We start from the raw sequence: 16,799 nt of genomic DNA, 5'->3' as shown, positions 1-16,799 counted from the left end.
ACTGCGCCTGGCCTTGTGTTTATTCTTGATGAAAAGCTTTGTTCTTCAGTTTGTGCTCAAACCTTATGAAATAAATTCACCCATATTATCAAAAAAAAATGTGTCCTTGTGTTTCTTATTGAATTTGTAGTTCAGTCTCATGAACGCAAATTCAGATGACCCCTAAAATAGTCTCTAGATAAGTTCATGATTGCTCAATATCTTCAATCTTTTGAGTATAGGTCACACTATACCTCTCTTTATCAGCAAGTAAACTTTACAACAAACATGTGACATGCTGTGACAAGGTTAAAGATCATTTTCTCCTTGCTGTAAAAGCTGATCTGCCTGCAGCTGCCACAGCCTCCAGTGGTGTCCACAGTTTGAACCCACGAAGGAAGAGGTCACCGTGATGTCGGACGATTTCTTATGGTTTGAAGGCATAGCTTTCCCTAATATGGGTTTCAGATCCGAAATCTTAAGAAAAGTACGTGATGAGTTCGTGACAAGGGATGAAGATGTAATAATATTGACTTACCCCAAATCAGGTAAGGAGGCAGAATCGTGAACTGAGAAAGGCGGTCCATTCAGTGCATGACCGGAGTGCTTCCTTTATGTCAGACAGTGTACAATGCTTTAAGGGGAAGGGAAGAATGCCTAATACCAACTGACAATCAGAGAAAAGGATTTAGTCAGGATATTACACAGTAGGATGAGTGTTCAGAGGGGTAATCAAAGGTATTAGGAGAATCCACAGGAGTGAATTCCAGGGCAGATTCAGGTGTTTGTTTGGTGGCAGGGGGAGGAAGGATGACTGAGGATGACCAGTGATGTCCTGAAAGAAGAAATAGCATTTAAATGGAAATGGGAAGAATGAGGATGAAATTACTTGGTGGGGAGGGATATTTTCAGATAGGAGAATCATCAGGGACGATGGCCAGGAACCACAAAAGAGCCTGGCAATCTCAAGGGGCTTAAAGATGAGAATCGTATGTCTCTGGGAGTGGGGCTGTGGATGGAGGGTGGTAAGAGCAGTGCGGATGGGGTAAGGATTGAGGATGAAGACATTGGAAGTGGCATGGCCCTGAGAGGCCAAGAGCAATAGAAACTTATTAAGAGGATTTCAGCAAATAGCCAAAAGACGGAAGCAACTGAGATATCCATGACAGGTGAGTGAAGAGACAAAATGTGGTTTATAGATATAATGGAATGTTATTCATCCTTGAGAAGGAAGAAAATTCCCATACATGCTACAACAGGGATAAACATCAAGGACGTTATGCTAAATGAAATAAGCCAGTCACAAAAATACAAATGCTATGTGATTCCACTTACATAAGGTACCTAGAGTCATCCAGTCCATAGAAACAGAAAGTACAGTGGTGGCTGCCAGGGGCTGAAGGGAAAGACAAATGGGGAGTTGGTGCTGGCTCTGCATAGAGTTTCGGTTTTGCAACACAAAGATCCTCTGGAGATTGGTTGAGCAACAATGGGAATATACTTAACACTTAACACTACGAAACTGTAGGCTTAAAAGCGGTTGACAGGCCGGGCATGGTGGCTCACACCTGTAATCCCAGCACTTTGGGAGGTCAAGGCAGGCAAATCGCCTGAGGTCAGGAGTTTGAGACCAGCCCGGCCAACATGGCAAAACCCCGTCTCTACTAAAAATACAAAAATTAGCCAGACGTTGTGGCACACATCTGCAGTTCCAGCTATTTGGGAGACTGACCAAGAGAATCACTTGAACCCAGGAGATGGAGGTTGCAGCGAGCCAAGATCGTGCCACTGCACTACTCCAGCCTGGACGACAGAGCAAGACTCTGTCTCAAAAAAAAAAAAGAAAAGGTGGTTGATAGCTGGCCGCAGTGGCTCATGCCTGTAATACCAGTGCTTTGGGAGGGCAAGGTAGGCAGATTGCTTGCGGTCAAGAGTTCAAGACCAGCCTGGGCAATATAGCAAGGCCTGGTCTCTACAATAACATTTTTTTAAAAAATTAGCCTAGCCAGGCTCAGTGGCTCACGCCTGTAATCCCAGCACTTTGGGACGCTGAGGCAGGCGGATCACGAGGTCAGGAGATCAAGACCATCCTGGTTAACACGGTGAAACCCCGTCTCTACTAAAAAACACAAAAAATTAGCCGGGTATTGTGGCGGGTGCCTGTAGTCCCAGCTACTCAGGAGACTGAGGCAGGAGAATGGCGTGAACCCAGGAGGTGGAGCTTGCAGTGAGCTGAGATCACACCACTGCGCTCCAGCCTGGGCAACAGGGCGAGACTCCGTCTCAAAAAAAAAAAAAAAAAAAAAATTAGCCCAGTGCGATGACACATGCCTGAGGTCTCAGATCTCAGATACTTGGGAGGCTGAAGCAGGAGGCTGAGGTACGAGGATCACTTGAGCCCCAAAGTTCAAGGCTGCAGTGGGCTATAATTGCACCACTGCACTCTAACCTGGGCTACAGAGGGAGACCTTGTCACCAAAAAAAAAAAAAAAAAAAACAAGCCGGGCACAGTGGCTCACACCAGTAATTCCAGCACTTTGGGAGGTCGAGGAGGGCAGATCACAAGGTCAGGAGATTGAGACCATCCTGGCTAACATGGTGAAACCCTGTCTGTACTAAAAATACAAAAAAAATTAGCCAGGCATGGTGGTGGGCACCTGTAGTCCCAGCTACTCGGGAGGCTGAGGCAGGAGAATAGCATGAACCCAGGACACACAGCTTGCAGTGAACCGAGATCATGCCACTGCACTCCAGCCTGGGGGACAGAGCAAAACTCTGTCTCAAAATAAATAAATAAATAGTGGAAAAAACAAAAAAAGGTTGAGATGGTACTTTTTTGTTGGGGTTTTTTTTTTTTTTTTTTTGAGACGGAGTCTTGCTGTGTTGCCCAGGCTGGAGCGCCGTGCTACAATCTTGGCTCACTGCAAGCTCCACCTCCCAGGCTCAAGCAATTCTCTGCCCCAGTCTCCCGAGTGGCTGGGATTATAAGTGCCTGTCACTACACCTGGCTAATTTTTGTATTTTTAGTAGAGACGGGGTTTCACCATCTTGGCCAGGCTAGTCTTGAACCCCTGACGTCATGATCACCTGCCTCAGCCTCCCAAGTGCTGGGATTACAGGCGTGAGCTACCGCATCTGACTGAGATGGTACATTTTACATTATGTATATTTTACTGTAATTTTTTCTTTCTTTCTCCAGGAACAAACTGGTTGATTGAGATTCTCTGCCTGATTCACTCCAAGGGGGATCCCAAGTGGATCCAATCTGTGCCCATCTGGGAGAGATCACCCTGGGTAGAGACTGAGATTGGGTATGAATCACTCAGTAAAGAGGAGGGTCCACGTCTTTTCTCCTCCCACCTCCCCATCCAGTTATTCCCCAAGTCGTTCTTCAGTTCCAAGGCCAAGGTCAGTGCATAATGGTTAAGACATGTTTGATCAATAACTTTTAAATATTGGTGTGCCTAAAAGTCATCTGGAGATCTTGCTGAAATGCACTTGCCTTCAGCAGGTCTGTGTTGTTGGGACCTGAGATTCCGTATTAGGTGACACCTATGAGGCTGCTCCCAGAACTGTCCTTGAGTTCAAGGGTGTAGACCATTCCACAGATTACCCCACCCAGATTTAAACCAGGGATAGGGTGAAACAATAATGCCGGAATCTTAGAAAACGAGGTTCTACACCCAACCAGAATGTATAGCCATATTATATTGCTAGATAACCACCTTCAGTTGCCCTAAAAATTAATTAGCCAACCCGAATTCAACAAATGGCTTCTGCCACGTAAAAGACACAGAGGTGTTCCTATGGGATGCAGCACATTCATCAAGCAATGCCTGTATCCAGGCGGACTGCCCTGGTGCCATGCGGAGCTCTGTACCCACTTCGTCTTACTGTGTTTAGCTATGTGTTGATATCAGCAGCCACATGCATCTCCCATGGGGCTGAGGGGTGCTCACAAGAGGGACTAGGCATATCCCAGACCTTGCATAGCTCAGACTGCTTCTAGAATCGTAATTTCCTGGAAGGTGTTTATTGGTGTGTGAAGTTTTTTTTTTTTTTTTTTTTTTTTTTGAGGCGGAGTCTCGCTCTGTCATCCAGGCTGGAGTGCAGTGGCGCGATCTCGGCTCACTGCAAGCTCCGCCTCCCAGGTTCCCGCCATTCTCCTGCCTCAGCCTCCCCAGTAGCTGGGACTACAGGCGCCCGCCACCATGCCTGGCTAATTTTTTGTATTTTTAATAGAGACAGGGTTTCATCGTGTTTGCCAGGATGGTCTCGATCTCCTGACCTCGTGATCCGCCCACCTCGGCCCCCCAAAGTGCTTGGATTACAGGCATGAGCCACCGTGACTGGCCTGTGGTGTGATCTTATCTCACTGCAACCTCCGCTTCCCCAGGTTTAAGTGATTCTCCTGTCTCAGTCTCCTGAGTAGCTGGGACTAGAGGTGTGTGCCACCATGCCTGGCTAACTTTTGTATTTTTAGTAGACACAGGGTTTCACTAGGTTGGCCAGGCTGGTCTCGAACTCCTGACCTCGAGTGATTTGGACTCCCAAAGTGCTGGGATTACAGGCATGAGCCACCATGCCTGGCCAAAGTCTGACTTCTTTCACTCAAAGTAATGTCTGTGAGATCTATCCGTGATCTTGGGCATTGTATATGGATAATAGTGCTACATATCTATGAATGTAGCTGAACTTATGAATTTATCCTCCTGTTAACGATCTTTAAACCCTAGTACACAAATATACATCACTCACCTTTGGAAATCTTCCATCTGCTTCCCGTTGTGAGTGGACTGTAACATCCCAGAGGGAAGGAATGACGCTTCCTTCTTCCATTGTCATATTCCTAGTGCTGTGACTGCTTCACAGGCACGTTAAATTTGATTAGTGAATGCAGTAAGTAATTTATTAAAATAATCCATTGATATTATCAGGCATTATCCAGGAATTGGCATTTTCTCCATTTTTATGAAGATCAATAAGAGTGAGGAATGACTATACTGATTTTTCATTCTCCCATTTTTCCATGTAAGGTGATTTATCTCATGAGAAATCCCAGAGATGTTTTCGTGTCTGGTTATTTTTTCTGGAATAGCGTGAAGTTCGTTAAGAAACCAAAGTCATGGGAACAATATTTTGAATGGTTCTCTCAAGGAAATGGTGAGTGTTTTGCAAAATATGGGTGTACGTGGAGTCTTCTATCCGACCTCATTTCACATCCAGCCTCACATCTCTAGGTCTCACCAACGCATGGGTTGAAGGGTCCACCACCCCTGGAAGTCAAATCCGCTAAGTTTGCTTACTCTCCCGCATAGCAGCAGAACTCTAGTCACCCCCTCAGCTTGCCCCATGATAAACCATCCTAGCTATTTTCTAAGTCTCTAGAACCTCCAGTACTAGCACAGGAAACTTACATTCTCCTCTACTCTCCTAATGTGTAGATTTCTGGAAGTTAGCTTTTCACTGGCTTCCGGGACAACACAATCCTGACTTTCCACCATATTTTTCTGATGCCTCTTTCCAAAACCCCTTTAATGTTCTGTTTCTATCTGTCTCAGAACTGTTTGCATGACTCTGGGATCGCTACACATCTAGTTATGCAGAATTTCTGGGCTTTTTCACTACTTTCCAATTGATCTCAAAACTCTATGAGCCTGCATCTCAGCTGTGATGTGTCTCTCAGCAATACACCAGCTACAGATATCTCCATTAGAGAGAGCCACCGATGCCTCTATTTCAGTACACTCAAATTTGCACACCTTTCTGGCCAGGTGCAGTGGCTCATGCCTGTAATCCCAATGCTTTGGGAGGCCGAGGCCGGTGGATCACTTGAGGTCAGGAGTTTGAGACCAGCCTGGCCAACATAACGAAACCCTGTCTGTACTAAAAATACAAAAAATTAGCCGGGCATGGTGGTGGGCGCCTGTAATCCCAGCTACTCTGGAGGCTGAGGCTTGAGAATTGCTTGAACCCAGGAGGCAGAGGTGGCAGTGAGCCAAGATCATGCCACTGCACTCCGGCCTGGGCAACAAAATCGAAACTCCGTCTCAAGAAAAAAATTTTTGAACACCTTTCTCCTATGGGCGAAACGGTTTCTAGTGCACCTTTATCTTACTCCACCCCTCACCCAAAGGCTAGCATGAGTCTAATATTTCATAAGCATCCTCTTTTCCCATCCCACTCCCCTGGACCTGTCACCACTTTCTTTTCTCTAATTATTAATCAAGTCCTACCATCTTGATTAATATCTTCATTCTGGTCTCAGCACTTTGGGAGGCCGAGGCAGGCAGATCACCTGAGGTCAGGAGTTCAAGATCAGCCTGGCCAACATGGTGAGGCCCCATCTCTACTAAAAATACAAAAAATTAGCCAGGTAGGTGGCATGTGCCTGTAGTCTCAGCTACTCGGGAGGCTAAGGCAGGAGAATCGCTTGAATCTAGGAGGCAGAGGTTGCAGCGAGCTGAGATCGCTCCATGGCACTCCAACCTGGGCGACAGAGTGAGACTCTGTCTCAATAATCATAATAGTTAATAATAATAATGTATTCCATACTTGACAATTTCTAAGAGAGACCATCTTAAATGTTGTCACCTCCCCAACAAAAAACGGTAAGTATATGAGGAAATGAATATGTTAATTAGCTTGCTTCTGTCTGATATGGTTTGGTTGTGTCCCCACCCAAATCCCATCTTGAATCTTAATCCCCATAATCCCTGCGTGTTGTAGAAGGGACCTGGTGGGAAGTGATTGGATCATGGTAGTGGTTTCCCCCATGCCGTTCTCATGATAGTGAGTGAGTTCTCACGAGATCTAATGGTTTTTTTGTTTTTTGTGTAGAGTTTTAGGGTTTTGTTTTCTAATTTTTCTTTTATATTTTAAAAAGGTATAGGGTACATGTGCACAATGTGCAGGTTTGTTACATAGGTATATATGTGCCATGTTGGTGTGCTGCACCCATTAATTCATCATTTATATTAGGCATATCTCCTAATGCTATTCCTCCCTCTACCCCACGACAAGCCCCGGTGTGTCATGTTCCCCACCCCGTGTCCAAGTGTTCTCGTTGTTCAGTTCCCACCTATGAGTGAGAACATGCAGTGTTTGGTTTTCTGTCCTTGTGATAGTTTGCTCAGAATGATGGTTTCCCCACTTCATCCGTGTCCCTACAAAGGATATGAACTCATCCTTTTTTATGGCTGCATAGTATTCCATGGTGTATATGTGCCACCTTTGAGATCTGATGGTTTTATACGTGTCTGGCATTTCCCCTGCTGGCACTCACTTCTCCCTCCTGCTGCCTTGTGAGGAAGTTGCCTTGCTTTCCTTTCCTCCATAATTGTAAGTTTCCTGAGGCTCCCCCAGCCATGCTGAACTGTGAGTCAGTTAGACCACTCTCCTTTGTGAATTACCCGGTCTTGGGCAGTTCTTCATAGCAGTGTGAAAACTGACTAATACACTGTCATTTCACAATGTATATGTATTTCAAAACATCGTGTTATATACTGTAATCATATACCATTTGTTGGTACCCTTTGACCAAGTTTCATTCAAGTTTTATGGGTCAATTATACATTAACAACCCGGTGGGGGAGTGAACATAATAGATTGGATGCCTGCCCTCATAAAATGTGTAACCTATCACTCTTTCTGCCACCCCATGCAGTGATTTATGGGTCATGGTTTGACCACATTCACGGCTGGATGCCTATGAGAGAGATGAAAAACTTCCTGTTACTGAGTTATGAGGAGCTGAAACAGGTAACCCCATTATTTTTAGAGTCAGTGCACACCCTCTCACCACTGTCCTTACTTTCCCTAAATTCCCTCCATTGCGCTGTCTTCATGCCACCCTCTCAGTTAAAGTGGAGCCTGGTGAAGAGTCACAAAGAGTGGGATTAACTCCCTGGTCTTCATTGCCCTGTTTCTGGTTGACCCTTGCCTAAGCTTCATGCTCCTTATTTCATCTTAAAACATCTAAGCCAGGCAATTTGGCTCACTCCTGTAATCCCAGCACTTTGGGATGCCGAGGCGGGTGGATCACGAGGTCAGGAGTTCAAAGCCAGCCTGGCCAAGATGGTAAAACCCCATATCTACTAAAAATACAAAAATTAGCCGGGCGTGGTGGCGAGCACCTGTAATCCCAGCTACTCAGGAGGCCGAGGCAAGAGAATCGCTTGAACCTGGGAGGTGGAGTTTGCAGTGAGCCAAGATTGCGCCACTGCACTCTAGCCTGGGCGACAGAGCAAGACTCAGTCTCAAAAAAAAAAAATAGAGAGAGCTTTTTTGGCACTGGTGCAGTGGCTCACACTTGTAATCCTGTAATCCCAGCACTTTGGAAGGCCAAGACGGGAGAATCACTTGAGGCCAGGAGTTTGAGACCAGCAAGATTCCAGTCTACAAAAGAAAAAAAATTAGCCAGATGTGGGGGTGCACATCTCTAATTCCAGCTATTCGGGAAGCCGAGACCAGGGGAATCACTTGAGCCCATGAATTCGAGGCTGCAGTGAGCTATGATCACACCACTGCACTCCAGACTGGGGCAGCAGAGCAAGACTCCAGCTCTAAAAATAAAAATAAGGAGCATGTTCCATGCATTGAGGCAGAGTATGATGTCTCCTGCTAGCACTGGTGTATGTAAAAATTTCTCTGAGCGAGACCTATTTTGCTGCTGATAACCAAGCATTGAGAGGGCACTGGAAGAGAGGACGGGACTGGGTAGAAGTGGTTTAGTTCCAGAGATGGTTCCAAGTGTCTGACATCTCAACTTGGCTGGTATGAACAGAAATGAAGGCGTGCAATCAATTTATCTCACTATTCTGAGATCCAAATACTGGAGTGAATAGTGACCAAGGGGAAAAGCTGTCACATGATACTCAGAACCAGTGAGTGATTAGGCCATTGAAAGAACAACTTGAGGCCGGGCTCAGTGGCTCACGCCTGTAATCTCAACACTTTGGGAGGCCAAGGCAGGTGGGTTGCTTGATTCCAGGAGTTTGAAACCAGCCTGGCCAACATAGCAAGACCCCATCTCTACTAAAAATACAAAAAATTAGCCGGGCGTGGTGGCAGGCACCTGTGGTACCAGCTACTCAGGAGGTTGAGGTAGGAGAATCACTTGAACCACGGAGGAAGACGTTACAGTGAGCCGAGATAATGCAACTGCACTCTAGGCTAGGCGACAGAGTGAGACCATGTCTCAAAAAAAAAAAAAAAAAAAGAAAAAGAGAAAGAAGGTTGGGCACAGTGGCTCATACCTGTAACCTCAGCACTTTGGGAGGCCGAGGTAGGGGGATCACTTGAGGTCAGGAGTTCAAGACCAGCCTGGTCAACATGGTGAAACTCCATCTCTACCAAAAATAGAAAAAAATAGCTGGGTGTGGTGGCATACACCTGTAGTCCCAGCTACTGAGGAGGCTGAGGCAGGAGAACTGCTTGAACCCAGGAGGCCGAGGTTGCAGTGAGCAGAGATCACGCCATTGTACTCCAGCCTGGGCAACAGAGCAAGACTGTCTCAAAAAATAAAAAAAATAATAATAACAATAATTTTTTTTAAATAAAGAAAGAAAAAAGAACTTGACTTATTAGTGGTATCTTACAGAAAAGAGAAGATAACACCAACATTGGATTTTGTTCCACCTGAGAGACATCATATCCCAACACCTTCCTCTGGCTCCTACTGTCCAATCCTCTATGGCCTATGGCCTGAGCATGAATTTCTTTCTTTCTTTTTTTTTTTTTTTGAGACGGAGTCTCGCTCTGTCACCCAGGCTGGAGTGCAGTAGCACAATCTTGGCTCACTATAACCTCCGCCTCCCAGGTTCAAGCGATTCTTCTGTCTCAGCCTCCCGAGTATCCGGGATTACAGGCGCCCACCACCACGCCCAGCTAATTTTTGTATTTTTAGTAGAGATGGGGTTTCACCACGTTGGCCAGGATGGTCTCAATCTCCTAACCTTGTGATCCACCCACCTTGGCCTCCCAAAGTGCTGGGATTACAGGCGTGAGCCACCGCGCCCGGGCTTTTCTTTTATTTTTTATTTTTTTAAGAGATGGAGTCTCACTCTGTCGCCCAGACTGGAGTGCAGTGGTGCGATCTCAGCTCACTGCAACCTCTGCCTCCCGGGTTCAAGTGATTCTCCTGCCTCAGCCTCCTGAGTAGCTGGGATTACAGATGCACGCTGCCATGCCCAGCTAATTTTTTTTGTATTTTAGTAGAGACAGGGTTTCATCGTGTTGCCCAGGCTGGTCTTGAACTCCTGAGCTCAGGCAATCTGCCCACCTCAGCCTCCCAAAGTGCTAGGATTACAGGCAGAAGCCACTGCCACCCAGGCTGGAGTGCAGCGGCGCAATCTCAGTTCATTGCAATCTCCACCTCTCGGGTTCAAGTGATTCTCGTGCCTCGGCCTCCCAAGTAGCTGGGATTACAGACATGCACCACACCATCCGGCTAATTTTTGTGTCTTTGGTACAGATGGGGTTTCACCATGTTGGCCAAGCTGAATGACTTTCATTTCTATTAAGAAGCCCTTTGTGGCCGGGCGCGTGGCTCAACCTGTAATCCCAGCACTTTGGGAGGCCGAGACGGGTGGATCACGCGGTCAGGAGTTCGAGACCATCCTGGCTAAAACGGTGACCCTCTCTACTAAAAAAATACAAAAAGCTAGCCGGGCGAGGTGGCTGGCGCCTGTAGTCCCAGCTACTTGGGACTGAGGCATGGCGTAAACCCGGACGCAGAGCTTGCAGTGAGCTGAGATCTGGCCACTGCACTCCAGCCTGGCGACAGAGCGAGACTCCGTCTCAAAAAAAAAAAAAAAAAAGCCCTTTGTAACAAGTTTGGTTCGCTACCTCAGATACATGATCCCATACCTTCCTGGGATTTTCCTTTCAGATCACACAATGAACTTATTTTAGTTATTTCCACAGTTGTGTGTCTTCTTATTAGATAACCAAGGTTTGTGAAATAGAGAAAACAATTAAAGCATTATAGATTCTAAGAGCAAGGCCTACGATTCAAATAAAGTCCTTCTGGTTACAATAATCCATTTTGTTGGCCAGGTGCAGTGGTTCACACTCATAATCCCATCACTTTGGGAGGCTGAGGTGGGCAGATCACCTGAGCTCAGAAGTTGGAGTCCAGCTTGGCCAACATGGTGAAGCTCCCTCTCTACTAAAAATACGTAAATTAGCAGGGAGTGGTGGCGCATGCCTGTAACCCCAGCTACTCGGGAGGTTGAGACAGGAGAATTGCTTGAGCCTGGGAGGCGGAGGTTGCAGTGAGCTGAGATCACGCCACTGGACTCCAGCCTGGGCGACAGAGTGAGATCTTGTCTCTAAATGAATACATAAATAAAATCTTACAAATAAAAATCTATTATCTTAATATCCCAGGATCATGAATCTAGTCCAATTATTGAGATGAAATATAAGAAGATATTGTAAAACTCTGTATGTTATTCAAAAGCTAGTTACAGGAAACAGTACTATCTGACAGCGCAGCTGGGATTTGAAATCTAAGCCCTTAAGTCTCTGTCAGATTCTCCCTGAACTTCTCCTTGCTAACCCTGATTACTGTCTAGAAGCGTCTCTAAACATCTCTTAGGAAACCCGAGGCTCTGTGTTTTATTGTTAAGTTGTCCTAAGCTCTACCACACAGGAAAATCCACAATGATCCTTGCATCTTTTGTGGTTTTTCGGTTGGTTTTGTTTTGTTTTCGAGACAGGGTCTCACTCCACTGCCCAGGCTGGAGTACAGTGGTGCAATCACAGCTCACTGCAACCTCAACTTCCTGGGCTCAGGTGATCCACCCACCTCAGCCTCCCAAGTAGCTGGTACCACAGGTGTGCGCCATCATGCCTGGCTAATTTTTGTATTTTTTGTAGAGACAGGGTCTCACTATATTGCCCAGGCTGGTCTAAAACTTCCGGACTCGAGTGATCCGCCTGCCTCAGCCTCCCAAAGTGCTAGAATTACAGACAGGAGCCACAGCGCCCAACCCATCCTTGCGTCTTTTACATACTTCATGCCCTCTCTTCTTTACCTTTTTTTCTTTCTTTCTCCTAATTGCATTCAACTCAATCCATTCTCAAGTCTGCGTGTTGTTCCTCTCTTCCTCCTCCTCCTCCTCATTCTGCAGTTCCCTCCTTCTCATCTTACTTTTTTTTTTTTCTTTGGACAAGATCTCACTCTGTCACCAGGTTGGAGTGCAATGGCATGATCTCAGCTCACTGCAGCCTCCACCTCCTGGGTTCAAGCAACTCTCCTCCTCCAGTCTCCCTAGTAGCTGGGATTATAGGTGCCCACCACCATGCCCTGCTAGTTTTTGTATTTTTAGTAGAGACGGGGTTTCACCATGTTGACCAGGCTAGTCTCGAACTCCTGATCTCAAGAGATCCACCCCGCCTCAGCCTTCCAGAGTGCTGGGATTACAGGCATGAACCACTGCACCCAGCCTTGTTTTTCTCTTTCATATCCTCTCTCTTGATTTTTCTTTTTTAGGACACAAGAAGAACTGTAGAGAAGATCTGTCAGTTCCTGGGAAAGACGTTAGAACCCGAAGAACTGAACTTAATTCTCAAGAACAGCTCCTTTCAGAGCATGAAAGGAAACAAGATGTCCAATTATTCCCTCCTGGGTGCTGAGTTTTTAGTGGACAAAGCACAACTTCTGAGAAAAGGTAAAAGAAAATCCTTTCGTTTCCAAATATACAAGAATACACGGCACACATGCCTATGGTCACAATTGGGCACTAACAGTTGAGATGAAAGAGTGCTTTTTTTTTTTTTTTTTTCTGAGATGGAGCCTTGCTCTGTCGCCCAGGCTGGAACGCAGAGGTGTGATCTCAGCTCACTGCAACCTCCGCCTCCAGGGTTCAAGTGATTCTTCTGCCTCAGCTTCCTGAGTAGCTGAGATTACAGGCACACGCCACCATGCTCAGCTAATTTTTGTATCTTTAGTAAAGACCGGGTTTCACCATCTTAGCTAAGCTGGTCTTGATCTCCTGACCTTGTGATCTGCTCACCTCGGCCTCCCAAAGTGCTGGGATTACAGGCGTGAGCCACCGCGCCCGGACATTTTGTCAGCTTTATTTGCTCATCACCCAGAACACTTGTCCCGTGGCTTCATCAGGGAGCCTCTTCTCGTGGTACTAATGTGGGCTGTAGGCACGTGGGGAAAGTTGGTTCCACCTGGGAAGGTTATCTGACTTACGTGAGGTCATTCAGATTCTCTCACCTCAGAATGTGACATGAACATTATCCATTCTACAAACAGTGACCAGGTAAACCAGCAATGCTTGCCAGACCTACAAGCTGTGATTTGCCTAAGAAACGAGGACAAGGACGGGGTTAGGGATGGCCACAGTGCGGCTGCCCCACTGATGAGTTAGGGTAGAGATCTGTCCTGGACAAAGAAATGTCTGAAGGAAGGCTTCATCCGGAAAAGGGAGAGAGGACAGACTTTGCTGTCAGACGCTGTCAGACGCCAAGGTGAATGGAAATGTCTATTGCATGGGGTGAAAGAATCCATTTTTCCAGGGCCGGGGGCGGTGACTCACGCCTATAATCCCAGCACTTTGGGAGGCCAAGGTGGGTGAATCACCTGAGGTCAGGAGTTCGAGACCAGCCTGGCTAACACGGTGAAACCCTGTCTCTGCTAAAAATACAAAAAATTAGCCAAGCGTGGTCGTGGGTACCTGTAATCCCAGCTACTCAGGAGGCTGAGGCAGGAGAATCACTTGAACCTGGGAGGAGGAGGTTGCAGTGAGCCGAGATCATGCCACTTGCACTCCAGCCTGGGCAACAAGAGTGAAACTCCGGCTCAAAAAAACGAATCTATTTTTCCAAAATCCTACCGTTCTAATACATCTGGGACAGTGCTTCACGGAAGAAAAGAATTAAATCCTTCAAATGACCCAGAGTCTTGGGCCATTGTAAAAGTAAACGTTGGCCAGGTACGGTGGCTCATGCCTGTAATCCCAGCACTCTGAGAGACCAAGGCGGGTGGATCACTTGAGCTCAGGAGTTCGAGACCAGCCTGGGCAACATGGTGAAACTCTGTCTCTACTAAAAATAGAAAAATTAGCTATGCGTGGTGGGGCACACCTGCAGTCCCAGGTACTTGGGGGAGCTGAGACATGAGAACCACTTGAACCCAGGAGGCAGAGTTTGCAGTGAGCCGTGATTATAACACTATACTCCTGCCTGGGTGACAGAGCGAGACTCCATCTCAAAAACAAAGAAAAAAGAAAAAAGTAAATATTGAAGTGTTGAGGCTTCGTATAACTTATCTGTATTAGGGATACATGCCATACACATACACCACAGAAAGAAAATACACAGAGCCTGTCCTACGTGACGTGATATGTGTTATGAGGTGAAAGACAGCAAGGATGGGGAGTGACCTCTAAATTGGGTGGTGAGAGAGAACCTCGCTGAGAAACTTGAATTGGAACAAAGACTTGAAAGGGGCAAATAGGTAAGTCATGGGCCAATCAGAGAGAGCAGCATTCCAAGGAGAAGGAGCGTGGGACGCCAGTACTCTGAGGAATGGTGATGCCTGTCATGTTTGAGGCAGAATCAGAAGTCCCCGTGTGAGTAGAGTGATGGAGAGGGTAGTTTTAGGGGATGAGCTCAGAGAAACCACAGGGGCTGGATCACCTGGAGCCCTGTAAGTGCCTCCAGCACTTGTACTTGAGTGAAACCGAGAGTCCTCGGAGAATCTGAGCAGAGAAGTGGCATGATCTGGGATCATGAGGGCTGCCATGCGGAGACTAACTTATGAAAAAGAACGATCCAAAGCAGAGACCAGGCTGGGCACAGTGGCTCACATCTGTGATCCCAGCACTTTGGGAGGCTGAGACGGGCAGATCACCTGAGGTCAGGAGTTCGAGACCAGCCTGGCCAACATGGCAAAACCCCATCTCTACCAAAAGTACAAAAATTAGCCAGGTGTGGTGGCAGGTGCCTGTAATCCCAGCTATTCGGGAGGCTAAGGCACGAGAATGCTTGAACTCAGGAGGTGGAGGTTGCAGTGAGCCGAGATGGCGCTACTGCACTCCAGCCTGGGGGAAAAAGAAGACTCTGTCTCAACAAAAAAAAAAAAGAGAGAGAGAGAGACCAGTTATAAGTGTACTGCAATAATCCAGGTGAAAAATGATGTTGGCTTAGGTCAATGTGGTAGAAACAGAGGTGGTGAGACGTGACTCGATTCTGGACATACCAGATGATATACTGGCATTATTGCTGAGGAATTGTACACAGGATGGATGGGAGAGAGGAGAAGGTAGGAAATCGTTTCCAGCTAGATGAACGACTATGTGACCAGGCAGGATAAAGGCCCACCATGAACCATTGGCCATTCTGCTATGTTATCAACAGTGTCCAGGTCAGGTGCCTGGTGGGAACAGGCCAAGGAGATGTGTGATCTGACCTGAGTTTCTGCTTCATGTTTCCAGGTGCATCTGGAGACTGGAAAAATCACCTCACAGTGGCCCAGGCTGAAGCGTTTGATAAACTGTTCCAAGAGAAGATGACCGATCTTCCTCGAGAGCTGTTCCCCTGGGAATAACGTCCAAAACACTCTGGATCTTATATGGAGAATGACATTGGTTCTCCTGTCCTTATACACGTACCTGACTGGGGCTCACTGCATAAGACTTATTATTTTTTCCTGAAACCTTAAAAATCAAACCTCTGCATCTCTGATCCCTTCCTTGTTAAAAGTTACCAGGGTTCCCGCCCGGCACAGTGGCTCACGCCTGTAATCCCAGCACTTTGGGATGTCGGGGGGGTTGGGGGATGATCGCGAGGTCAGGAGAGCGAGACCATCCTGGCCAACATGATGAAACTTCATCTCTATTAAAAATATAAAAATTAGCTGGGTGTGGTGGTACATGCCTGTAGTCCCAGCTACTCAAGAGGCTGAGGCAGGAGAATCGCTTGAACTCAAGAGGCGGACGTTGCAATGAGCCAAGATTGCACCACTGCACTCCAGCCTGGGTGACACACTGTGAGTCTGTCTCAAAAAAAAAAAAACCGACCGGGGATGCAGAGGTTGCAGTGAGCTGAGTCATGGCATCCCAGACTTTTTTAAATGCTTGCAATATTTCCAACTTACAGAATGCTACAGGAATAGTGTACATACTACCTAAAAGGATGTCTAAACATTTTTTAATAAAAATAAATAGCTACAGTGACAGATTTTAGAGCAAAAATTAGTAATAAAAATAATAAATAAAATTACAGAAGCACTTAAGGTTCCATTTATTTTCATCACCTGTATCTCTACAATGTATTATTACTCTAACCTTAAGGAAGGTAATTCCCAATCTAATTTTATCCTCTTACTCTGGGTTGTTAAACCATATACAAAAAATGGTGTTTATGGAGGCTTTTAAAACTTACATAAGGCCAGGTGCGGTGGCTCACACCTGTAAACCGAGCACTTTGGGAGGTTGAGGGCAGATCACTTGAGGTCAGGAGTTTGAGACCAGCCTGACCAACATGGTGAAACCCCGTCTCTACTAAAAATACAAAAATTAGCCGGATGTGGTGGTGTGCGCCTGTAATCCCAGCTACTCAGGAGGCTGAAGCAGGAGAATCGCTTGAACCCGAGAAGCGGAGGCTGCAGTGGGTTATGATTGTACCACTGCACTCCAGCCTGAGCAACAAAGCAAGGCTCTGTCTCAAAAACAAAACAAAACAAAACAAAACAAAAGTATTATATTTTCTAGCTGTTTGGCTTTAGCTTAAATTACACAAGTGGAAAGAAACATAATGTTGCGTCTGTGTCTTTTCCATGTTTTTCTCCTACTTGAATG

At 46.4% G+C, this 16,799-nt stretch overlaps 1 protein-coding gene across 1 annotated transcript; it reads left to right on the top strand.

The window, feature by feature from the left end:
- The first annotated feature begins 258 nt into the window (after positions 1–258).
- On the top strand, positions 259–16,368 carry SULT2A1 (sulfotransferase family 2A member 1). The gene is made up of 6 exons (XM_033223840.1): positions 259–527; positions 3,179–3,387; positions 5,016–5,142; positions 7,646–7,740; positions 12,479–12,656; positions 15,435–16,368. The coding sequence occupies exons 1-6, from the start codon at positions 392–394 to the stop codon at positions 15,545–15,547; spliced, it is 858 nt and encodes a 285-aa protein (XP_033079731.1). The 5' UTR covers positions 259–391; the 3' UTR covers positions 15,548–16,368.
- The last annotated feature ends 431 nt before the right edge of the window (positions 16,369–16,799 follow it).

The sequence above is a fragment of the Trachypithecus francoisi genome, unplaced genomic scaffold (assembly GCF_009764315.1).
Source record: "Trachypithecus francoisi isolate TF-2019V2 unplaced genomic scaffold, Tfra_2.0 Lachesis_group12, whole genome shotgun sequence".
In the NCBI taxonomy this organism is placed as follows: domain Eukaryota; kingdom Metazoa; phylum Chordata; class Mammalia; order Primates; family Cercopithecidae; genus Trachypithecus; species Trachypithecus francoisi.
Note: the sequence above shows the minus strand (reverse complement) of the source record. Positions and strands in the feature narration are given on the sequence as shown.

Bases quoted from the DNA above. Each gene is read 5' to 3' on its own strand.
- SULT2A1 (XM_033223840.1), top strand. From the start codon at position 392: ATGTCGGACGATTTCTTATGGTTTGAAGGCATAGCTTTCCCTAATATG. The intron at 528-3,178 runs GTAAGGAGGCAG...TTCTTTCTCCAG, and splicing joins ATTGACTTACCCCAAATCAG to GAACAAACTGGTTGATTGAG. The intron at 3,388-5,015 runs GTCAGTGCATAA...TTTCCATGTAAG, and splicing joins TCTTCAGTTCCAAGGCCAAG to GTGATTTATCTCATGAGAAA.